Consider the following 26,439-nt stretch of genomic DNA (forward strand, 5'->3'; position numbering starts at 1 on the left):
TGAAAAAGAAAACCTTTAATTAAACTTCATCAGAAGACAAACACATTTTTTCAGTTGTTCATAAGTTTTTAGTGTTTAGTGTTTTAGTGATCTAAAATGCAGGATTAAAGCAGAAATGTATTCCAAATGTGAGCCAGGTATTGGTCTGATCACTTAATAAGAACCTCATTTCCCTCATTTTTGAAAAACATTTCAAAAAGAAATAATAATGACTAATTCTGATCAAAATGATTTGGTTGTTGAAAATAGGGCAGTGCTAAAACACAATTGTTAATTTAACAGTGAATAAATATGTTGATTTAGCACTGACATTGGAGCAATTCAAACCAAAAGATGATTATAATTACAGATAATTAAACATGTTAGCAACGTTTACTTACAAGTTTTTTTATGTTTATTTGACAAATTATTAGAGGTTCTGGTATTATTATAAGTGGTTCATTACTATTATATAAGTATTATAAGTACTGTGTTGTTAAGTCAGGGCCTAAACTGAAGGTAATTTTAGAGAAAGATAATAAAACTGAATGTAAAAGTGAACATGACATTATTACCACACAACTATGTGTAAAATATTGAGATTACTTATGTTTTACACCAATAAAAGAGCCCAATAAAACAGACGTTGAAGTTGATATATTTGAAACATCTTATGTTTTACTTATTGTCTTTATCAAATTATGAGAAGACGGTAAATATGAATGACAAAAGTAATGTCGACCCTTTTTTTAGAGACTTTAAAAATTGAATGGGGTCAAATTGACCCCAAAGACAATAGGAGGGTTAACAATGTTTATTACTGCTAGTAGTGTTTTATGTGAACTGTAGTTTTACCAAATTTGGTGTTCTAATTTGTCTCATGTTTCTGTAATATCTCCCTCTGCTGGTCTCAGTGAGGATTACTCTATTAAACAGTTAAAAGTAAACTCCAAAATTACCAGAACTGCATCACCAGAAGAGTTTATATGATATATTTATTTTCTCCTAAAGTAATCCTGTTAACACCAGCATGACTGTAAATGTAGGATTTTAAGGACCTCACTCCTCCTTCTTGCTGATCATCAGAGGACCATCAGTTAACTGTTGATATGTAAATGCAGGCATTTAAAATCCAAAGAGCCCAATTTTACACAGTAAGATCATATAAATAACAATTTGAAGAACCACAATGCATTTCATACAACATAATGACTTAAATACGTAGTATAAATACATAGTATCTCAAGATAGAGAGTTAATATCTCTTAACCTAGTATCTTAACTTAGTATCTGAAAATAACAACTTAGTATCGCAAAATAACAACTTAGGCCCTTATTTTGTATCTCAAAATGAGATAGTATCTTAAAATAATAACTTAGTATCTCAAAATAAAGAAGTTTTAGATGATATATTTACTTTCTCCTAAAATCATCTTGTGAACACTAGCATATTTGTAATTGTAAATGTAGGATATTGAGGACCTCACGTCTCCTTTTTGCTCATCATCAGAGGGCCATCAGTGCACTGTTTATATGTAAATGCAGGCATTAAAAATCTGAAGACCCAGTACACAGTAATGTCATTCTAATCACAATTTGGAGAAACGCAACACAATTAATACAACATAATGACTTAGTATCTCAAAATAAGATTTGGTATCTCAAGAGAATAAGTTAGTATTTCAAAATAACATTTTAGTGTCTCAAATTAATGATTTACTCAAAACATCTCAAAATAAAGAGATAGTATCGCGAAATAATGACTTAATATCTCAAAAGAATGACTTAGTATTTGAAAATAATAACTCATTTTCTGAAAATAATAACTCATTTTCTGAAAATAACAACTTAGGATTGCAAAATAATGACTTGTTATGTTAAAACAACAACTTGGTATCTCAAAATAACAACTTGGTGTCTCAAAATAATAGTTAGAGGATCCTTAAAATTGAGTCTCTCAAAAATAAAAATATATTGTATCATACATGTTGATAGGCATCACACATCTTTTTTGGCCAGGGCCCCCCTGACCTTAAGGGCCTCTGGGCTTTGGCCCCACTGGCCCAATCAGTAATCCAGCCATGGTGTGTAGCCTCAAATATGTTAATAGTTTTGGTACCTTAAGGAGCATCTTTCTCTCAGATAAAATTAATAATATATCTTTATTAAAGAAAAAAACTTCTCATTCTCAGGGACCGAAAAAGTCTTAAAGTCTTATTTTTCATGTTTAACTGTTATAGTAGTATAGAGTTCAGTTTGTTAAGGCTCTAATTGTTCTATTATTTTGTACATGACTGTTCCTGTATTTTTTTATTATTTATTTTGTTATGTTGCACATTGCTGTTTTAATAGTGCACACTGCTGCTACAAAAAAAAACACTAGAGGGCATTACATATATATCTTAATTTAATTATTTAAATTTGACCATTAGTGCCTAATGTGGTGTATTACAGATCACTTGTATCACTTTGCATCACTTATATCAAGCCCACTTTTTGAAATAAGATATTGTAAATTTGATGAATCAAACCAATGACTGACCATAGACTAATCTAAAACTGGCATAGGCCCCTCTGCTGTAGAAAAAAAAATCGACAATCGAGGATTTAGAGAATCGTGACACCCATAATATTTAAACAATATAGTACAGCTTATAACAGAAACTGCTAAATGTATCAATACGTGTATCAATATCTAAATGAAATATTGAAATATTGAGCTTTAATAAATCGTCTTTCATTTATCTTCTGTCTTCTCCAAAGATTGACATTTACAAAATATTTCAAAGCATTTTTGTTGGGCTCAACTGGCATAAAAGTTCATGTTTGGACAGATTTTCCTCCTATACTCCTAAAACACATAAAAGATTTAAAATACATGCAAACTCTTGTAGATTTTATCAGAATGCACACATATGCCACAAATCTAATAAAATGAAAATCTATATTTTTTAGTCACAGATATAATAACACAGATATGCAGGTGAATAAAAAACGTATAACTTGCACTATATATACTATACATTATTGCATATTAAAAAAATTGTACAGATATAAATCTACAAACTATGAATATACACATGCACAAAAAGTCCCTAGATTTATTGCTAGACACTTCTGAAAAACAATCGCTAAGGGGGTCTGAGTTTGACAACAATGTAAAGAAAATAAAAATAAAATAAAAGTCCTTCTCATTACAGCACACACCCACAAAAGAACATTTTTTATTAACATTACATTTTATTAGAGTCATCATACATTATAAAAGAGTCTCTCAGTAAAATCATAGTCATACAATTGTGCACTTATTTGTAATAAAATTCAAAATACTGTAAAATGGTCCAATCTCATAGACTGTAGTCTTATAGACTCTTAACAAATAATCACACAAACCAAACATCCTATACAAAAATAAAATACTGTGCCAAAGTCCACTTGGGTTAGCAATGGAGATTCTTATTGCTTTTAATGAAACATCTACTGTTAAAAGTTACATTTCCTAAAGAACTTTAGATGTTGAAAATGTAGAGAAACCAATTAATGTCTTTAGAGCAACATTTAAGAAAGCTAAGGGCACTTTAAAGATTTAAAGACATTTTCTTCCAAAATCTTTTGCTTGATAAATTTCTAAAAGTTCTTCAAGGAACTCCTACTTTTAACAGTGTTGTTGCCTGTGTTGAGTTTTCATCACACAACAGAGAAATATAATGAGCTTCAAAAATGCATTAACCCATTCACTGGACTCATCAGGGACTTGGTCCTATTGTTCTGTTTATCCGCTCTAACTATGTATCTGTTCATTAGTATATTAGTTATTACACAGTTATTCAGTCCAGTTTTTGAAAACCAACTAAACAGTAATATTTTACCCCTTGCGATTCCCAGGATGTCTAGAAGGTTGACAAACATGAAGAGACCTACTTCTTACTTCAGTTGAAAAGCTCAAACAGTGCATTTTACTCATCACATGGCATTTGTTACATACAGTGTCCAACAAATATGAGTATGCATCTCACATTTCTACAAATGTTTTATTATATCTTTTAATGGGACAGCACTATAGAAATTAAACTTGTATATAACTCGATCTGTGTTCAGCACCTTTTTAATTGCTGGTATTTCCCTTTGCATTCATACAAGCATGCATGTGTAAGAGAAAGACAATGGCGGAATTCAGCTCCCCAGCGCCAGCATTACTCATGCAGCCTCGGACCATGATGCTACCACCACCGTGCTTGACTGTAAGCAAAGAACAGTTGTCTTGGAGTTGTACTCCTCACCAGGGTGCTGCCACACTTGCTGGACACCATCTGGGCCAGACAGGTTTATCTTGGTCTCGTCATATCTCAGGACATGGTTGCAATAATTAACGCTCGTGGAGTGCTTGTTTTCAGCAAAACGTTTGCAGGCTTTTTTGTGCATCAGCTTCAGAAGAGGCCACCTTCCAGGACAGTGCCATGCAGACAGTTATATTTAAGCAATAGAACAGGAGAGGGAGTGTGTTATCACAAATAACATCACGGCTGTGATTCGGTCATAGGCACGAGCCGAAGGCACAGCCGTGATGTTATTCGTGATAACACATGACCTCGAGTGTTCTATTGCTTTTATACAACAGTTTTTTTTTTACAAAATGAATAAAGAAAATAAATGAAAGAACTTTAAGAAATTAAGAATGAAGAAGCTTTAATATGGACTGTGCCTTCCACCAAAAAGTAGTTCCACCACAACTGTAACAGAACTGAAACTTAACTACAAAACGGTGTATGATTTATACAGACTAACACCACGAAAGTTAGCTTGAAATTAAAATTGGGAATAAGTGAAGATGGTAACGTTAGGAGCGTGAAATAACGATAATACTCTCCTCTCCTGCTCCGTGGAGTCGTCTTCAGGTGAAAGCTGAGCATTTTTTAAACATTTCTGTTTGTTTTGCTGGGTGGTGTTGGTTTTAGCTAGCCGGCTTGACTTTGGTTAGGTTAGCGTAGCTTGCTTTAGCTCAGCATTAACTTAGGATAGCTTAGCCTAGCCTGGCTGGTTAGTGTTCTGGCTGAACCGGTCCAAGAAAATCCTGTGGCTCAGTCTAGGCCATCTTTTTGAATAGCAATTCTGTTTCTCACATCCTCAGAGTTCTTTGCCATGAAACGCCATGTAAAATATCCAGTGTCCTGTATGAGAAAATTGTTCCCAAAACACCAAAATGAACAGCTGTGCTTCCCTTTCACATCGGGAACTTTGTAACTCTAATGAGTCACATGACACCAGGTGTGGAAAATGACATAAATGGGCACAAATTGAACATGTTTACCTACTTCATTTCTATGGTGCTGTCCCATCAAAAAAAGATATAATAAAATATTTGCAGGAGTGATAGAGGTGTACTCACTTTTATTGTATTTGTATTGTAAGTGTAGCACCACAGTTAAGGGAAGAACACAAGGTTTTATTGAGTGGAAGTCACAGATACTAGGTCTGGATCTTTCACAATCTCCTGTAAAAATGATCTCATATCTAAATATGAGTAACGTTTTCAAAAAGAAAAAAAAAACATACACTGGCAGATTTAGGAGGAAGGGAGTCAACTGCCCCCCTAAATTTTGCATCCATTAATCATCAGTTTTAGCCCCTAGAATATACACGCCCCTTGTCATGCAGAAGGTGCCCATTATTTTTTTTCCGGCGCTGCATCATTAGGTCAAAAGTCCACTGACCTCCTTGGGAGTCTTCATTGGTTCAGAGATGCTTATTCTCTTATTCTGAGTCCTTAAAGGTTCACTTACTGCAGTTACAGTCACAATCTCTGTTTTGGAGCATAAGAGAGATGAATTTATATCTAGAACATGGCTGGTTCTGGTTCTAGTCAGCTTGTGGGGGAGCAGCTGTGTGTGTTCTGTGTCTGTCAGTCTACCTCCAGGTCCATGAGCTTGATCCGAGTGCGTGGGGTGTGTGTAGTGTTCCTGCAGCAACACTGAGCACAGATAAGGCCCAGAATGAGGGAGAAAAGACCCACAGAAAGGGATGCACACATCCCATACATCAAAGGCAACTTCATCGAGTCCCATACTAAAAAAGATAAGAAATAATTCAAATTAATACCATGTTAAATATACATTTCAAGAAACATCGAGAAACATTTTGCTAAATAAAACATAGGCACAGATGTGCTTCTAAAATCATTAAGATGCATAATAAACAGTAGTGAGGAGATTAAAAGTGAAGTCTAATTTGTTTAATCCACAGGTTTGAAATATCACTGGGAAGGCCAAAGTATACTTCCGCCTCAAACCTACACCTACCCAGCGAAAGTGTGATACACAGCAGAACACGTTTATACTTCTGCGTGCGCGTATCAGTGGCTCTACACTTTAAACCAGGGGTCACTAATAGGCGGACCGCGGTCCGGGTCCAGACCCAGACGTTGTCCAATCCGGACCCAAACTGATCAAATACTGAGAAGAATTTAATTCTGAAAGAGTTCATTTAAAGCGGAGGAACGTTTTGTCTTTATGGTTTACGTGCTTTACAGCACAGTAAACTCACAGACCAATCACGTGTGCTGTAAGATCACCAAGCGCTCTCCTCGGCCAATCTGTGCAGATGCGAGAGCGCGGAGCCACACAGGAGAAGCAGGCGGTGAGAAGTTGGAGAATAAAGCGAGAAAAGCTAATACAGATGGTGCGCACCAGAAAAAGACATTAAAATACTACAGTTATAAAACATATTAACAGTAATGTAAACGAGCGGAGTTACTCAGAGGAATTAAAGAGAAACAACTAAAACAAGAGTCCAAAATATTCCACTTTACTCCACCTGATCAGAACTCCTCAGCAAGAGCTCCCAAAACATCCCTACCTCAAAACTAAGGCAGCCCCCAGGGGACAAAAAGCATTGGCAACTTCCCCCATCAGTTTTACCCACAACATAATAAAGTCTGATACAGTAATAATATTAAATAAAATAAAACTACTGTTTTTAAACAAAGCTGATATTTTTGGCCGAGTTCAGCAAACATTTCTCTATATATTGTAAGATTTATCATTCACGTAATTATTATTATGGCAGGCAGGCCTAAATCTAATACAAATAAAATCAAATAGAATAAATATAGCATATATAAATATATAAATATAGACTTGATATGTTAAATTATTCAGGGTGTTTCCATTTATTTTATGATAGGTTGATAATGTAATTATTGTAACAGGCCTATTTAAAACAATACATATTGTTGAAATATACTAGTATGTGTAATTTGTTTTATCTTTCAGTTGTTGATGACATTATTGAAACACTGATAGAACTACTATAGGCTTCTTCAGGAAACAGAATAAAACACTGAATTATAACACAAGTTAACATTGGCGACCGTCCGGACCTTAGCCTGGTGAAATGTTCTCTAACTGGACCAAACTGAATTCTAATTAAATACCCCTGGTTTAAACTATGCGTCACAAGACACGTAGTTACATTTCCAGGGGGGTGGGAAAGAGGCAGAGGTATAAATTGGCCTTAACGCTCAACCCCTTTATGCTTCTGTGCAAGGATAATGTCCCACTTTAACATCCCCCCAGTTTTTGGAGGAGGGTAATTGTGCTAGTGGAGGAAAGTTTCCCTCAGGTGAGGAGATCTGTGCAAGTGCAGTAGCCATACCAAGCCGAAAATCAAGTTAGAGTCAAATGCTACGCACTATTCATGACAGTTTTGTCAGATTTCATCAGTGACTTAAATTATTTTGTTAAAATGGTAACTAGACCTTCAGTTTAGTGTATTTTGGTCACTCCCCTTTCATAGAGAAGAGAGGCTGGTCTTGTAAAAGTAGTGCCCAGTAGCATTATAAAGATAAATGCAGGCTAAACTGAATTGCCTGTAAAGACTCTATTCTACTGGAGCTATTCAAAGCACCAGCTCAATAACTTAATTTGGATTCATTTATTTCTATGATATAACACACAACATAACAGATTAAAGTTTAAAGTAAATAAACAAACAACAGCCAGCATTTAAAAATTACTAGCTGCTCCTTTTAGAAAAGAGTTATATAATGCCTGATTTACCATAATTAGGTAAAATTATTTGTACGAATGTATGTTTTTCTCCCAAAAAATTGTGCAAAATGTCCAGTGGTGTAACATATTATAAATGAATTACGAAATATAAACACTGCTACAAATAAATCTGTAACACCTGAACTGTTAATAATTACTTTTGGAGCTATAGTCCTGCAAACAGGCGAACCCAAGTACTGAATACTGTGGACTAGTCCCCACCCACTTGTAAAAACAGGCTCAAAACTAAAAGCGAGAAAGTTCTGAAATTGAATGCAAGAGCGAGAGATGCGTAACTGTGAAAAAAAAAACAAAAAAAAATGAATTCGAAAACAGATTTAGGTAAAACACAAAACGGAAAATTATACTCTTTATTCAATATTAAATATTCTGTTTACAAACCTGATTTTAAAATTCTTGAAATCAATAATAGTCCTCTCGTTTTCAAATTTAAATTTATTGGTTATAAATAATAATTTGATTTAAAACTGCCAGATTAAACTAAGACTGATATAAAGAAGCTAAAATGCCAAAAATAAAGAGATTAAAAAATGAATAAGAACTCACATGCAAATTTGACATTAATGAAGATCTTTTTGGATATGATGTCTGGCTCTCTGCTCCAGACCCCTGTGTTTGATCGTATCCAGGGCGTGGCGCTGCAGTAGTATTCTCCTCCATCACTGTCCTGGGTGCCGTGAATGTTGAGGGCAAATTTGTGGTCTTTGAGTCGCTCCAGACTGCAGTCGCTGGAGTCATTACGACGACTCTTCTTCACCATGCCCCAGCGATCCATACTGGCCAACAGAGCCAGACTGCCTGATCCCGAGAATCGACCCTGATACCAGTGGATATCATACGCCAGGTCATCTGGATGAAGAAGAGATTCAGAAAAAATATACTTAATAAATTCATTAAGGTTGGGTGGTATCACTGGCAGTTCTAGGAGAGGGGCTACAGGGGAAATCTGATTGGCCCCCAGAAGTTCCCTTGTCCTGTCACTCATTTGCCAGAGAGCAATGATCAGTATATAGGTGGATGCAATTCCACACCCAAACACTAGTGGCGCTAATGAGCCAAATAGGAATATGTAGTCTTATTAAAGCTTATGTAGAAGAGATGTTTTGATTTTTTTGAACTGACAGGATTTGTAAAAAAATAAATAAAAATAAAAAGGGTTTAAAAAAGAATAAAATGCTGGATTTTCTCACATACTGTGTATGTTTGAAAGTATTTTGTCTGTGTACAATACAAATGCAAGGAGGTTTTTAAAGAGATTTTCAAGCATTTTGTGCCAAAAATATTTAGACAGAAATATATTTAATCTGCAATCAGAATAACATATAGATTATACATATAGAAGCAAAAAAAAAAAAAAAAAAAAAGCAAACGAGAAAAAAAGACAAAAACACAAAAATAAAAGCAAAGTCTTGCAAAATGTTATCACAAATAATTTTAAAATAGCTGCAAAGAATTGATTCTTAAAATTTTGATTTCAGATTTAATTTAAACTTTTGGAACAAAATTAATTCCAAAGATTTTACTGTATAAACTATTTAAAATTACATTCATAATATTGTGGCCCCCACCTAGTTTTGTTCACATTTTCAGACCCCCATATCGTGTCAAAACATTACAGTAGTATATAGTATTAAGGTATTATTTGCTGCGAAAGTCCTCTGTATTTTTTAAACTAAAAATGTATTAAATACAACATTTATTTTGTTTACAAACAAAGTGAACACTGCACATACTGAAACTCACTTTTAAATGAGTGCCTTTTTACTTTTTTTTATAATATCTCATTATAGTCCTGTTTGTTTTTAAATTAGAATATTTGAATGTGCTGAGAGAATATGCTAGGATTATAGATTAGTATAAATAAAAGCCCTAATACATCACTATACTTTTATATACATAAATTATAAAACATGATTAACAAGCACTAAAAATGTTACAAATTTCCACATAATTAGCCTGTATTAACATGGTAATGGTGACAACACTTATTTTATTACAATCTAAAACTGTTCACAATTATTACATTGCGATTATGCTTTATCCTCAAGCTGAGGGAGAGAACTGTATATGTTAATCGGTTAGATTGTGTCGAACCATGTAGTCGAAATTTGCTTCCATATTTGGCAGTGGTGTGCAGTGAGGCCCTTCTAAGCCTTCAGAGAAGGGGTGACAATAAATTAACGTAAATAATTACATCATTTTTAATCAGGAAATATATATATATATATATATATATATATATATATATATATATATATATATATATATATATATATATATATCATAGCTTTTGTAAGTGTAAGAATTTATTTTATAAATAAAATAAAATAAAAAAAAGCAAATAATTCAAAGCATTAGTCTGTGTTTTTCAGTTGCTACAGGACTCTTATCTGACCCACAGCGGTTTTAACCAATCAAAGCTTTTTAAAATGGATTCTGTCCCCACGTGACTGTGTGACCCTTCTCCTGATTTTGAGAAGGGTGTAGTAATAAATCTATTAGCAAAGTCGAAGGACAATCTAACCAATCAGATTCATGATTTTCACTCCAGGGGCGGAGCCATGGCTGTCTAACCCCTTCTCAGCTCTGTGCTGAAGGAGTCATAAACGTCACTCATGCTGGATTATTTCAATAGTTACAGAACTATCATGGAATTACGGCTGCAAAAGAGACAGATATTGTGTCATATTATATTAAAAGGCGTGGGTGTGTACCTAATGTTTTGGCTGCTCTGGTGTACTGTAGACATACAAATGAGTGATCTTTGTTGAACGGTTATACTTGTAGGCAAATTAAGCATTTATTGTTGGGTCTATTGTATACTTTTGTAGTTTGTAGTTGTATTTGTGGGCTGTTGATGTGCATTAAGTTAATATAACTAAGTCAAGAGAGAGAATATGTAGTTATTGTAATATTTATCTATGTGTCGGTCGGCCGAAACATAGAGTGTCGGGGGGGTATGGGTGGTGGTTACAGAAGGGGTACCCACTATATTCACTGCACGCCATGATATTTGGAGAAATAAGCGTCCAGCACCAGACACCCTCCCAAAATAACAGTCAGATATGAGAACAGTGCTAAAGAACCTGAGTAGAGACTGTTGTAAATTATGGCAGGTACAATTTAGCAATAATTATTTTAGTGCATCTATGAGGTATATGAATATTTGGCTAAATGTCTATTTCGTGCATGAGTCACAAAGGTCAGTCTTTTTATTTTCCCATATCAGCAGGACATTTCTTTGGACCTGGAAATAAATATTATATCCTTATAGAAATTGTCCTCAAAGTGTTACTACAATACTAGTATTATCTATAGTTATTGTTATCATAACACACACTATAACCAGATCTGTGTGTGTTTATATGTGTGTGTGCCACTTATTGTTACCTCATATTTCTGTGGGTGATCAAAACTGAATACAGAGGTATTTTTTTTTGTGGGTTCCAATAATGATAGTAATGGATCCCTAAATTAAGATTAAAATGTATTGAATACTGCTAAGATACGGCCAACAGTAATAGTGTGATAATACGAATAATAGGATGAGCTGTAGAAAATGCCTCAACTCCTCAGAGAATGAATGGTCTGGCTGTTTCTCATTATACACCATCTGTGCATAGGAGTATTGTTGGCAGGGTGGCAGAGCTGGCACTGAGCAGTGCGTGGCATCACTGGGTAGGGCTATGCTGGAAAGGATATGTTGCTGAGTGTGGCACTGGTGAATGCTGCATTTTTACAGTAGGTTGGGATTTGCTGTGTGCAGCAGTGTTTTTTTAGGCTTCTTTAGCTGATTGGCTGTAGCTGTTTTCAGATTATATGCCAATTTCCACCTGGTAATGTTTATGTTCAGTAGGGGTGTGCCATATCGTATTGTACACGATAATATCGTAAATTCTTTAAAATATCCCCTAAAATATCACCCATCCCATTTCCCATTATATATCTACTAGAGACATATTATATCTGTCCAGTATCATTTATTTTACTTTAATCCTGGATATATGGAGATATTTGGAGTGCATTATTATTAGTATCATTACATTCCGGATGATTAACTTCTGGTACATGTCATGTCCTCGCCCTGTTCCTGTCTGTCCTCGTGCCTGTGTGTTATTCCCACGTGACCCCTGCTCCTCTGTGTCTCCTGTCTCAGTAGTTTTCCACCACGTGTCTCATTTGTAGCTCCGCCCCTTCCCCAGGTGTTCATTGTTTCCTGTTCATATAAATAGATCCCCTGTGCCACTTTGTCTTTGTCGGTCTTTGCACCTTCCTTTGTTGTTTTGTCCCTTGTTTTCTTTAGTTTATTCTCCTCGTTCCCTAGTTCCTTGCTCTGTGTTTTTCTCTGTTTTTGCCTTGTTTATATATTTAGTCTATTTCCTTGTTTATTTCGTAGTTTATTTCTTGCATATATTGCCCTGCCCTGTTTAGTTTGTTTCTTATTATTATCCCTAGTTGGTTTAGTTTATGTTTTTTAGTTTCTCTCGTTTGTTTTGTTTTTTGGTTATTAGTTTATTTATTTTCAGTTACTTAGTTTATTCCCCAGTTCCTTGTATATATCTCCCTGTTTTATGTTTACGTGTTTACTTTTGTCTCGTTTCTTTGTTTATTTATTTATATTTATTACATTTCTTTCTTACCTGCACTTACATCCTTCTCCACGTCTTCCCTACACCGCGCCCTGACAGTAGAAATCTGATAACATTCTTGTATTTTTTAATATCTCACTTAGGGGTGTGCAGTATTATATTGTATGTAATATATATATTTGCAGTGTATAGTGTATTTTTGAAAACATTTTTTAAGTGTTTTGTCATATCGCCAAGAGTATCCTTATCGCGAAAATAGCATGAAATATCGTGATATTATTTTAGGGCCATATCGCCCACCCCTAATGTTCAGGTGTTTAGAGATGGGCAGTTTGTTTTGTGTAGGATACAGGCCAGTAGTGGGAAATCACAGGGCTTCTCACTATACGCGATTATCATGATACATCACCTACGATAATAAAAATGATCTCAGTACTGGATTCTGTTATACTTGATACATGATATATAGCAAGACATTTCTCTATGATATTCACAGCATCTGTGTTACTAAAGAGGTTAAAATACTCCTAAATAATTACATTTGGATTATGGATTTATTGTTGTCAGGTTTACAGAATGTAACAACCACATGGGGTAATGAAGCAGTAACTTTAGTTTAAATCAAGGGAGCTCTTGCACCTAAGCTTCAATAAAAATCTCAATATTTGACACATCATATTAATACGATAATATTAAAATGATAAGATATGATCAAATTATACAATACATTGTGATATCAATATTTTGTCCCACCCATACTACAACCTTACAGCTGTTACAGTTGTGGTCAAAAGTTTACATACACTTGTAAAAAAACATAATGTTATGGCTGTCTTGAGTTTTCAATAAGTTCTACAACTCTTATTTTTCTGTGATAGAGTGATCGGAACACATACATGTTTGTCACAAAAAACAGTCATAAAATTTGGTTCTTTCATAAATTTATTATGGGTCTGCTGAAAATGTCACCAAATCTGTTGGGTCAAAAATATACATACAGCAACATTAGTATTTGGTTACATGTCCCTTGGCCATTTTCACGGCAACTAGGCGCTTTTGGTAGCCATCCACAAGCTCCTGGCAAGCTTCAGGTCGAATGTTTGACCACTCTTCTTGACAGAATTGGTGCAGTTCAGCTAAATGTGATGGTTTTCTTGCATGAACCCGTTTCTTTAGCACTGTCCACATGTTCTCAATGGGGTTTAAGTCAGGACTTTGGGAAGGCCATTCTAAAACCTTAATTCTAGCCTGGTTTAGCCATTCCTTTACCACTTTTGATGTGTGTTTTGGGTCATTGTCTTGTTGGAACACCCAACTGCGCCCAAGACCCAACCTTCGGGCTGATGGTTTTAAGTTTTCCTGCAGAATTTGGAGGTAATCCTCCTTCTTCATTATCCCATTTACTTTCTGCAAAGAACCAGTTCCACTGGCAGCAAAACATCCCCAGAGCATAATACTACCACCACCATGCTTGACAGTAGGCATGGTGTTCCTGGGATTAAAGGCCTCACCTTTTCTCCTCCAAACATATTGCTGGGTGTTGTGGCCAAACAGCTCAATTTTTGTTTCGTCTGACCAGAGAACTTTCCTCCAGAAGGTTTTATCTTTGTCCATGTGATCAGCAGCAAACTTCAGCCGAGTCTTAAGGTGCCTTTTCTGGAGCAAGGGCTTCTTTCTTGCACGGCAGCCTCTCAGTCCATGGCGATGTAAAACACGCTTAAATGTGGAGACTGACACCTGTGTTCCATCAGCTTCCAAATCCTTGCAGACCTGCTTCTTGGTGATTCTTGGTTGACTCTTGACCATCCTGACCAATCTCCTCTCGGCAGCATGTGATAGCTTGCGTTTTCTTCCTGATCGTGGCAGTGACACAACTGTTCCATGCACTTTATACTTGCGTATAATTGTCTGCACAGTTGCTCTTGGGACCTGTAGCTGCTTTGAAATGGCTCCAAGTGACTTCCCTGACTTGTTCAAGTCAATAATTCGCTTTTTCAGATCCACACTGAGTTCCTTTGACTTTCCCATTGTAGCTTTTGTAGCTGAGTCTAATCACTGGGTCAAATGAGCCCTATTTAAATGGGCTCATGAGAAGTCAACAGCTGTAGTCAATCAGAATCACTTACAAGAAGTGAAGAGGCCATGACATGAAGCTAATTTGATTGACACAACTCGCTACATCACCAAAATTGACTAATTTTGTTGCTGTATGTATATTTTTGACCCAGCAGATTTGGTGACATTTTCAGCAGACCCATAATAAATTTATGAAAGAACCAAATTTTATGACTGTTTTTTGTGACAAACATGTATGTGTTCCGATCACTCTATCACAGAAAAATAAGAGTTGTAGAACTTATTGAAAACTCAAGACAGCCATAACATTATGTTTTTTTACAAGTGTATGTAAACTTTTGACCACAACTGTATGTCACACAGGAAAGAATCAGCCAAACAGCCCAGTGAAAAATCTCTCTCTCTCTCTCTCTCTCTCTCTCTCTCTCTCTCTCTCTCTCTCTCTCTCACATTGACCCAATTAATAAATAGCAGCAAAGGAAATATGCTAGGTGTCTAATTTAACAGAATACTGTTGGTATGTTTAAAATACCAACTTCTTGAGGATGGTTTGCATTTATTAATACCTAGTATAGTCTATTGTAAGGTGTATATGGGTGATTCTTAGATTATGTGCACCTTTGGCCTTGTAAAGTTGAGTAAAAAACATTATAAAAATTCAACTCACACAGCTTCATATGTTTAAATAACCATTGTAGTATTGAGATCCATTAGATTTCAAACTAAATTTACAAGACTAATTGTTATTTTTTTTACATTTTATCTGACCTGGAATAAACAAATGTAATTTCCACCACATTTCATTTAACACATATAAATAAACAGTGCAATAATTTAAACACCCTAGAATTTTCTAGAACCATTAGCTTAACTATTTGTACCAGTTACTACTATTTACAACAATAATTCATTTCCGAATGACCTAATTTAACTGTCCTAAGGATCAAATGCTGAAAATAAAGCTTTTCATGTTAAATTTGTGATCATTTTCAAAACAACAATGTAACTACAGCATGTTTGGAAATGACATACAATAAATATATTTGCTGATCAAGCAATATTTACCTTGTTTTTTCTTCAACAGTTGTGAGTGGAAAATTAAGTGGCTTCCATGTCCAACATGTGCTCTGATGTCACTTTACATTTCCATGAAAACAACCTAAACAATCTTTCACCAGAACTTTTTAAAAGCGAAAGTAGGCATTGTGGTGGAAATGACGCCAATGCTGTGAGACAGGTATATTTTGTATAAAAAATAATATTGACAGTGGAGTCAAATCAAATATTTGTATATATTTTATTTATTTCAGTATTCCTTACTACAGCTGCATTAACATTTCTCATATAAATGATATTTTTAATTTATAATTTAATTTTTAATTATTTTTTTTCATTGTGGAAGTTTGAAAATCTGGGGGTGAGACAAATAGTGATTTTGCAACTTCGTGAAACTTAGTGAAAATAGTGATTTTGCAACTTCGTGAAACTTAGTGAAAATAGTGATTTTGCAACTTCCAAGTGAATGAAAAGTATTGAAAAATCATTTTTAAAAGGTGGTAATTTTTTTAATAAGAGTTTTTTTGTCACCATTTCCCTACAGAAAGAGATATTTTTCCAAAATTGCAATTATATTTTAAAAATATGACTATATATATATATTTTATTTTATATTAATAAGTACAGATGATTTCAAAGTGTACTTCAAGTGTCTGTACTGTGCTCTTACAGTTTTTGAAATCTTTTGAATAAGCAAAAAGTTAATAAAAAATAAATAATAAGTTTAACACCCTCGAATAAGGCTCTCCCATCCTCCAGCTGCATTAAATTCAAACATCTTGGTAATACGCCTCCATCTTTCAGAAAAAAACACTGGCTGAACGGCATGTTTAGGCTACTGCAGTATCAGTAAACTACTGCACAAGATTAATGAGTTATACTTGTGTTCCAGTGCATGAAGGTCACTGAGGGGGTGATAAGCTGTAGTGAGATTGAGCAGAGAAGACAGCAAAGAACTTTAGTGAACAGAGACTTCTTCTGATTGGTGAGACGGCCTAAGACCACTTTTTACCACAGGGATAAATGATTCTGAGGGAACTCATTCTGGTAGCTTTTCTACTCAGACACTGTGTGGCACAGAACACTTACAAACTGGGCTGGTCCTGGTTTTTCAGCATTGTTAGCTCATAACCATTCAGTGGGAGGTCTTAAAGACTGAGGGATCTGCCTATTGGCTAGCCAGAAAGGGCCATATTAGTAACTAACATCAGTGATTATTGATGTGATTAATCCTCAGCATGTTAACGCCACATTAAGAGCTTGTTGGGCGATGCTGATACTAATGTGGGACAAGATTGGTAGCTGCCACAAAAACACACAGTTCTCCATGTTTTATTTAGTTAGCAAAGGTATCAAAATGATTAACATTCATTACTCTGTAGGTAGAACCTTATTTTGACTCGGAAGTACATTAAGGGAACTGTAAGGGCTGGTGCCCGATCGAGGCGTCCTCCAGGGCATCGGAGGGCGCGCCAGGCCAGCGCCGAGGGTTAGCGCTGGATCTTTGAAGCTCGTGAGAGCGAATCTATGCCCGTTTTTTCGAGTGAGCCTCGGCTCTTTTCTCTTTCTCTTCCTGCTGTCCCTTTGGAGAGAGTTTTGTTCAGCACCGCTGGCAAAACTCCTCCCGCAAAAGTATCTTCCTCTGTCCCTTTCCTCACTCTCGAGTCTGCTGGAGATTAAGCTGTGTGCTCTCTCCTGTGTGTGTGTGTGTGTGTGTGTGTGTGTGTGTATGTGAAGCAGCCGCGAGGCACGCGGTTTTGCTCACCTTCTCTCTCCCGCTGTTCCTCCCCTCTCTGGTGGAATAGCATATAATCCACAAACACCTCAGTTCAGTTTTGTTTTCTTTGGAAGCCCTTTTGTTTAGTTAATCCTTCACCTCATCTCATCAGAGGTAGCCGTAGCTTCCACGGCGAGTCTTGTTTACAATTCTCCCCCTTTCTCTCACTCACGCTCGGCGTGAATTTTGTTTTCCGCCTGTTTTCCCTCTCCGCCCGTTTTCGTTGCTCCGCCCCTTTCGGCGGAGGCTCTAAAGGGCGATTAAAGCGGCCGCGTCCCAATTCACTCGCTGGTTCAGCGGTTAGAGCATTGGTCTGCGACCGCGACAGCCTGGGTTCAATCCCCGCGTGGAGCGGGGTTTAATAATAATAATTATATCTATAATATTATTATATATCCTATTAATATATATATATATATATATATATATATATATATATATATATATACAATTATATATTGATTATTATTATTATTGTTATTATTATTATTATTTTCCCCTTTTTCTTGGGTTTACCTGCTTTGAGATCTGCTGCTCTGCACTTGGTTCCTACCACCTTCTGGGCTGGAGAGCTACTGCTCCCCAACCCATTACAGGAACAACCCTCATTTTCAACGTAGCTGAGCATTTAAACAACAAGGATTGACATGACAAGAAAAATAATAGCTAAATTTGATTATTTTAAAATAACAGTAAAAAAAATATAAAAATAGATAAAAAAAAGAATTAGAATATATATATAAAAAAATGATAATAAAACTTACTCTCTTAACACCTTTAACAAACTAACTACTTCTAACCTCTTTTCCTTCTTCCCCTCCTTCACTCCTCTATCCCATTATTCGGCTTTGACCTCCTTTAGGCCCTGTCTAAAAATATTTTTTTACCTTTAACTTCTATTACTTTTGTACTTCACTATTGTAAGTCCCTTTGGACAAAAGCATCTGCCAAATACAATGTAAAAAACTTGGTTTAATTGATGATTAATTAAGATCAAAATAAGATAAGATTAATACAACAAAAATGTGTTAAAATTAAGCTAAAACTAACATTTACATAAAACAATAAAAAAACACAACTAAGTAAATGAACTAAAAAATAAAAGCAATACTAAAAATAATAATAGTAATAATAATACAACATCGAAATAAGTTAAAAAAGCAACAATACAAAACTATTAGAAGAAGAAGAAGAAAAAGAAGAAGAGGAAGAAAATAATGAAAGAAATAAAAATAAAATAAAGAACTAAGAGAAGAACTAAAAAAAAAAAAATAAAAGTTAAGAATAAATAAGATTAGGTAAAACAGGTACAGGCTGTCTGAAGGTGGTTAGATATTAAATGTTTAAAATGATTTAGTGACACCAGTGAGCTGTGTGTCCTGTAAAGAAAAGTAAAAGTAAAACAAAAGCTTAGGCCTAAAGTGCACTAAAATACGTGTTCTAAAAGCCATAATGACTATAATGTTCTATTATTAAAATTTTAACATTGATGATATAATTTGTGATGCACTTGGCTGTTCCCTAGAGTTTCAGCTGCAAATATGCTGATTGTAAACGAATGTATTTATTTTAGTAGAATAATATAATAAATAAATATATTAAAGTGAAAGTTTAGTTGGACTGGAGTTTATCTGGAGTTCTCTTGAGTCTCTGCACGGATCATCTTCATACTAGACTACATACGTCTGCTATGTTCTTGCTGGAGTGTGTGTGTGTGTGTGGGGGGGGGGTGGCGGTGGCGTGTGCAGGTGTGATAAATCAGAGTATAAACCAATAGGGAGTGGGAATGGTATATGTTTATACTTCTCTACATCCAATCACAATCAGTTTCACTCTATCTGGCTATATTTAAAATGTGAGGAATAGAAATTTTGATAACTAAAAAAAATCTTCTTAAGTAAGGTAACAAAGAATCATTCATCCATGCATCCATCTATCCTTCCATCCATCCATCCATCCATCCATCTATCCATCTATCCTTCCAACCATCCATCCATCTATCCTTCCATCCATCCATCCATCCATCCATCTATCCTTCCATCCATCCATCCATCCATCCATCTATCCTTCCATCCATCCATCCATCCTTCCATCCATCTATCCTTCCATCCATCCATCCATCCATCCATCCATCTATCCTTCCATCCATCCATCCATCCATCCATCTATCCTTCCATCCATCCATCCATCCATCCATCCATCCATCTATCCTTCCATCCTTCCATCCATCCATCTATCCTTCCATCCATCTATCCATCCATCTATCCTTCCATCCATCCATCCTTCCATCCATCTATCCATCCATCCATCTATCCATCCATCCATCCATCCATCCATCCATCCATCCATCCTTCCATCCATCTATCCATCCATCCATCTATCCTTCCATCCATCCATCCATCCATCCATCCATCCATCCATCCATCCATCCATCCATCCATCCATCCATTCATCCATCCATCCATCCAAGTGCATTTAACACCCAGAATCTTTAACAATCTGTCATTACCCCTCACTGCTGCACTGATGGCTGCAGATCAGGCCTGTAATGTATTAATCCTACATATTTTAGCAGCCTGATCTTTCTCTACAAGTAACACTATGTATTGGCTCTCAAACATATTTTGTATTTTGTGCAGATATCTGAAAGTGAAAATTATCATCAGGATCTTAACACATGTCTACAGGTAGTTTTATAACTATGTACTACTGATACATAGCAACAATGGCAAAAACCCAGGCATAGTGTAAGATTTATTCTTGTTTAATTGTATGTTTTTTCATTGTTTTAACATTAGAGAGTTGATTTAAGCTTAAGTTACATCAGTTTCTAAAAACGAAACAGAAACAAGCAGGAGGTAGAGCACACCAGACCGGACATTCAGCATATTTGCTGTCAGTGTAACACCCTGACTAACTAACTCTCACTCTTACCCCTCCCTCATTCCTCTGCTTCTCTCTCTCTCGAACATTACATTAATAATTAGAACAGAAACAAATGTGCACTCTTACCGATGCTGGGGGATGTACCGGATACACTCAGTGTGCACTCCATTTTAACAGTTTCCCAGGGGTAAACATTACTGGTGTCTGAAACGATGGATATCTCGAATGATGGCTCTGCAGAGAATATGCACATGAAACAGAAATGAAAGACAATTAAATATCAAGCACTTATCAGTAATCATAGTTTACGATTGTCTACACAAAGTGCCTTTAATTGTATCTTAAGAGCTTCAATTTTCAACAACTCCTACATTCCTTTGTTACTGTGCCACATCTGGGGGTTAGGAAACGCATAAAATTGACACATGTAAAGTAAAGTTTCATTGTTTAAGATCAATTTTAACTTTATATCGACACATAGTCACATGTCTGGTTATGCCAACAACTAAACATAACAATTTAATTAAGATGTTACAGATTACAGGAAGGTTAATTTCTTACTAATTAGTTTTCTGAAGAAAAATTCAGACAATTTATTTGTTGTCAGTGACATGAGAACATAACCATACTGATATGTGTTTACCACAGTCTTGAGTGTTTATTTGCATATGTACTTCTAATGCACAATATTAATAGCTTATTAATTATAATCATAACTGAAAAGATCATCATGCACAATTTGACACTAACTACAACATACTCTATATTTTCACAAAATCACATAGTTTGTGAAAATGATTTCATTCAGATATCTACACTTCTTTATTACACTGCCTCTACTGTATAATATACCATTACTGTTTTCTAGAATGGCTAGAAAACTGGTTGTCTAACATGCTTGCTATATAGTATAAAAACTCTATAAAAGCAAATTAATATACTTAATGCAGGGGTGTCCAAACTACGGCCCGCGGGCCATTTGCGGCCCGTTTCCTTTTTTGGAGCGGCCCGCGACGTATTTTAGAAATAGAATGAAAGTTGGCCCGCTGTTAAGCAGGTTTTTATAATGTGAGATTCAAAGTTTGAACGCTAGGTGTCAGAAACAGGCCAAAGAGTCGGAGAGAGTGCGCATTTCTAGCGCAGAAAATCGGGCCAAAGAGTCTAAAAGCGGAGAGGGTGCGCATTTCTAGCTCAGAAAAACGGACCAAAGAGTCTAAAAGTTGCCGTAATTAAGGAGTTTTATATTAAGAGACATGATGAAATTAAACATCAATTTGAAAAATCTTAGTTTACACAACACTGTTAAAGATAAAGAGAGTAAGTCAAATAAAATGGTGTGTAAATGAAATAATCAGGAAAAAGTATTATTTAAAGTGGTATATTTCATTATTTGTTATATTAGTCTGTGGCCCGTGACTTCAAATATATTTCTCCTTCTGGCCCCCAACAAAAAAAGTTTGGACACCCCTGACTTAAGGTAACAATTTGCACTCTATTTGATAATATGCACTTTATTTGAGAAGAAATCACAGCATATTTTGAGTAAATATATTTACTGTTTGATAAAATGCATTAAATAAAATGGCAACCTGCTCTTATGTCCTACAACACTGTGGTCCGGCAGTCAAACTTTATATAGAATATAGCTAATTACCATAGAGAAGACTACACACTGATGGTGAGTAAGGGTTAGAGGGGCACATCCCTTATGCAAATACATTATGCCAAGAGCTAATACAATGTAATGTATGAAAACTCTTGCAATTTACAGTATTTTCAAATTAAAGCTACCTCTTCATTAAAAGGGATGAACTGTGTTTAAAAAATATTAAAAATAACACAAAATGCAAAATGTAAAGCAGCTATTTATGGAAGATCAGGTCAGTGTTCCTCACTGAACAGCTTATCCACCAGCAACCATTGCTTTTTGAAGTTAGTCACTGTAATAACGAAACTAAAATAATCTGCATATTTACTATAAAAAAAAACTTCACCATGTGAACTTACAATTTAAAATCGACCACTTCTGTGTTTTTGTAAATCAATACGGCATTGCAAATCAAAATATTGCGATGTGACACAATATCAGTATTTTTTAAGATCCATAATTGATACAAAATAATCTATATGCTCTTACTTGTGTATTCAAAGGAAAGTTGAACTTTATTGGAGTCTCGTTTCATCCCCTCTGACCAGTCGTTTCCATCCTGTCTGCTCCACACACCAACTTCACAGGAGTAGAAGCCTCGATCTGTCAGCTGCACACCCTGGATCCGGAACCGGAACTCCTCTTTCCCAATCTTCACCAAACTCAGCCGGTCCTGCTGACTGGACTCCTCTAGTTTGAAGACCAGGTCCGGGCCGAGGGAGGCGAGTCTGCGGCTGGGTGTCCCGACCCCTTCCTGGACCGATATGAGGACCGAGAGTCCTGCGTCTGCCTGCAGGACCTTTGATTTAACCTGGCAGGTCATTTCAAAAGTGGAGCCGCAGGAAGTTGCCGGCCGTGTGGTGCGAGCTACTACACTGAGGCTCAGACCTGGAGAGAGAGACAGCAACTGTTCTAGTGAAGTTTATTTTTAAACAGTGTTCTTGTGTGTGGTATTAATAATTAAGGATCACTCAAAATTATAATAATAAATTTCAGTAATAAAGCTCTCCAGCCCAGAAGGTTGTTGAACCCAATTGTAGAACAGTTGAATTCAAAGCAGGTAAACCCAAGAATAAAGGAAAAAAAAAAAATAAACACACCGGTCCTCACGCGGGATCAAATTTGTGTCGTCATGATCGCGGTCCAATACACTACTGCTGCCCCGGCTACTGAATTGGGACACGGCCGGGAAAAAAACTCCCTTAGGGAGATAGGGAGCTCAAGAACGGGCGGAAACTAAAATCACGCCGAGCGCAACAGAGAAACAGGGGAGGTTGGTAAACAAAAGCTCTCCAGAGAAGCATTTTATTTTTTTCATTATCGTTTATTATAGTTCAAAAACCTCACAGGCCAGATGATTAACGCTTGCGGGCCACATCTGGCCTATGAGCCGTCTATTGCCGACCCCCAGATTAGAGGATGACCAACACTGTAAACTGTGCAGCAGCAGATTGAGATCTTCTGTCTCTGACTTCATTTTATCTACAGGGTGTTTCAGCTGTAGGTAGGAGTGTGTAATAGAGTGAGAGATTAAACACAGTGTTTAAAAACTCCAGCAGCACTGCTGCAGTATCTGATCCACTCACTGTACCATCAGCACAACACACACTAACACCTCATACACCACCACCATGCTAATCAGTGCTAATCACTGCAGTGCTGAGAATAATAATGACCCACCACCCAAATAATAATAATAATATCTGCTCTGTGGTGGTATTGAAGAACAGGGTGAAAGAAGGAGGACAATAATGTGTGTAGAAACAAGAAGGTGGACATAACGTTATGCTTGGTCTGTGTATATGCTGCTGTTAATTGTTTTTTTCAACAATTGAAACATTTACTTGTTTCAGAACACAGTAAATAATTCACTAAATTATACACCACTGTCAAAAAAGCAAAAAGCACATGCTTTTACTATGGCTGTAAAAAACCTAAAAGACTAAATCCACATTGGTTAACATTATAGATATAATAACAAAATATATTCATCAATGAAAAATAGTTGCTCCCAGAAAGAAGTGCCAGATTGCAGATCTAGAGAAATAAAATTTACCAGGAACAATAAATTATTAAACATTTAGACTATTTAGGCAATATTTATTGTGCTACACATACAGAAGTAGAGAGTAAAGCATGGGTAAGGTAACATACTTGGAGCATGGAGTTGTGTGTAGGAAGCAGGGATTTCGCCTGTGTTGACAATTTACTGCCAAGATAGCAATGAACATCTAAGATAGCAATATGCCAGAAAGCAGTGTTGCTATTTAAACAACTTGGAAGGTGTGAAAATAGATTGTTGTTGTCAGGGTGTAAGATAGCAATCAGCATCACTAAAAACTTTGTTATTTATTGTTAAAGGTAACCTTTATCTTCCTTCTGAATAGCACTGCATTCTGACGCTACTTTCTGAAGCAACTAATTTTGGGATGATGAGTGTACGTAAAAATAAATCACAAGGAAAAAACTCAATCAAGTAATATCAAGTCTCACCTTTGGATGGTAAGCTGACCTTTAACGCCTGAGTTTGATGTTCTGATGATTTTATCCACAGGCCGTGATGAGTCGGTGCCCATGTAGCAACCCTGCAGGAATAGTCACCTGCATCTGTATTCGCTGTACGGAGAAGGCGGAGCTTAAAGGTGCCTTGCTCAAGCCGGGTCACCATAACCAGACCTCTCTCGATTCGGCTCATATATTTCTCACTTGGAACAAGAGACCCGTTTTCATTCAGTGAGGCGATGATATCGGTGCTCATCTGCCCAGTACTAGCATTAGCTGCCGAGTAGAACCAGGACACACTCAGCCGCTCACAGCGGAGCAGAGAGATGTTCGTCACTTGGCACACAAGCTCAGTTTGATCCCCCACGTACTGAGCTACAACCGGAGAGTCCAGAGTCACAGAGAACGCCAGATCTGAAGGAGACAGAAAAGAAAACAACTGTTAGTAATCCTTGTTTGAAGCTGCACTTCCTGTCAAAAGTTTTAGAACACCCCTGTTGTTTCTTTGTCCAGTAGTCCAGTGCTGTACGGCACAGACAAGCTGTTTTTCTTATCTTAGCAATGAGTTTATTATTGCACGTTTCAGACCTCTAATTCCAGGCATCCTTTACCAGTCTTCACCAGTTTGCAACAGATGATTACAGGCTTCAACTGAATTTTTCCTAAAGAAAAGACTTATGCTTTTAATAGATACACAGTTGTCTGTGTTTCTGGGTCTTTTTCTAGTTATTATGATAAAAGTCTGTCTAAATGGGCAGATCTGTTCACAAACTGCTGTGCTACAGACAAAGGCTATGTAAATTGACATTTTTAACAATAACTGTTTAAAGCTCAGTTTATTTTCATTGTTACTCACCAGCTGTAAGTTCAGTTTAGTTTAGTTCAGTTCTTTAGAATATACTACGTACTATATATCAGTGGCGTGCAGTGAATATAGTGGGTACCCCTTCTGCAACCACCCCCCATACCCCCCACCCCACCGACGGCCGACCGACACATAGATAAATATTACAATAACTACATATTCTCTGTCTTGACTTAGTTATATAAACTTAATACACACCAACTGCCCACAAATACAGCTACAAACTACAAAAGTGTACAATAGACCACAACAATAAATGCTTCATTTGCCTACAATACAACCGTTCAACAAATATGTCTACAGTACACCAGGTCAGCCAAAACATTAGGTACACACAAAAACTCACCAGTCAGGCGGCCTATTATTGTGATTTAGTTGCACATTGAAGGACAGCCTTTAAAAAGGCCTTTTAATATGATGTGACACAATATCTGTCTCATTTGCAGCCGCAATTCCATGATAGTTCGCTAACTACTCAATTAATCCAGCATGAGCTCCATTTTACGACTAAGCGACGCGTAACACCTTCAACACAGAGCTGAGAAGGGGTTACACAGCCATGGCCCCGCCCCCGGAGTGAAAATCATAAATCTTATTGGTTAGATTGTCCTTTGCTAATATACTCATTACTACACCCTTCTCAAAATCAGGAGAAGGGGCATGCAGTCACGTGTGGGCAGAAGCCATTTTAAAAAGCTTTGATTGGTTAAAACCGCTGTCAGTGAGATAAGAGTCCTGTAGCAACTAAAAAAACACAGACTAATGCTTTGAATTAGTTGTTGTTTTTTATTTTAGTTAATTTATAAAATAAATTCTTACACTTACAATAGCTATGATATATATTTCCTGAATAAAAATTATGTAATTATTTACATGCATTTATTGTCACCCCTTCTCTGAAGGGTTAGAAAGGCCTCACTGCACACCACTGATATATATGTATATAGTTTATTTGTTTTTCTTACAGTCCCTAACTTTGTGTGATTTACAGTTAC

At 36.2% G+C, this 26,439-nt stretch overlaps 1 protein-coding gene across 1 annotated transcript in view; it reads right to left on the reverse strand.

Moving 5' to 3' along the window:
- Positions 1–2,667: 2,667 nt before the first annotated feature.
- Positions 2,668–26,439, reverse strand: part of ptgfrnb (prostaglandin F2 receptor inhibitor b) — a 50,255-nt gene continuing 26,483 nt past the window's right edge. Inside the window, exons 5-9 of the mRNA XM_022664271.2 lie at positions 24,571–24,993; positions 22,567–22,965; positions 20,556–20,663; positions 8,592–8,894; positions 2,668–6,042 (exon numbers count right to left, since the gene is read on the reverse strand). Of these exons, the coding sequence (XP_022519992.2) occupies positions 5,879–6,042; positions 8,592–8,894; positions 20,556–20,663; positions 22,567–22,965; positions 24,571–24,993 (1,397 nt within the window). The 3' untranslated portion in view covers positions 2,668–5,878. The remainder of the gene's footprint in view (positions 6,043–8,591; positions 8,895–20,555; positions 20,664–22,566; positions 22,966–24,570; positions 24,994–26,439) is intronic.

This window comes from Astyanax mexicanus, chromosome 21 (assembly GCF_023375975.1).
Source record: "Astyanax mexicanus isolate ESR-SI-001 chromosome 21, AstMex3_surface, whole genome shotgun sequence".
NCBI lineage: Eukaryota > Metazoa > Chordata > Actinopteri > Characiformes > Acestrorhamphidae > Astyanax > Astyanax mexicanus.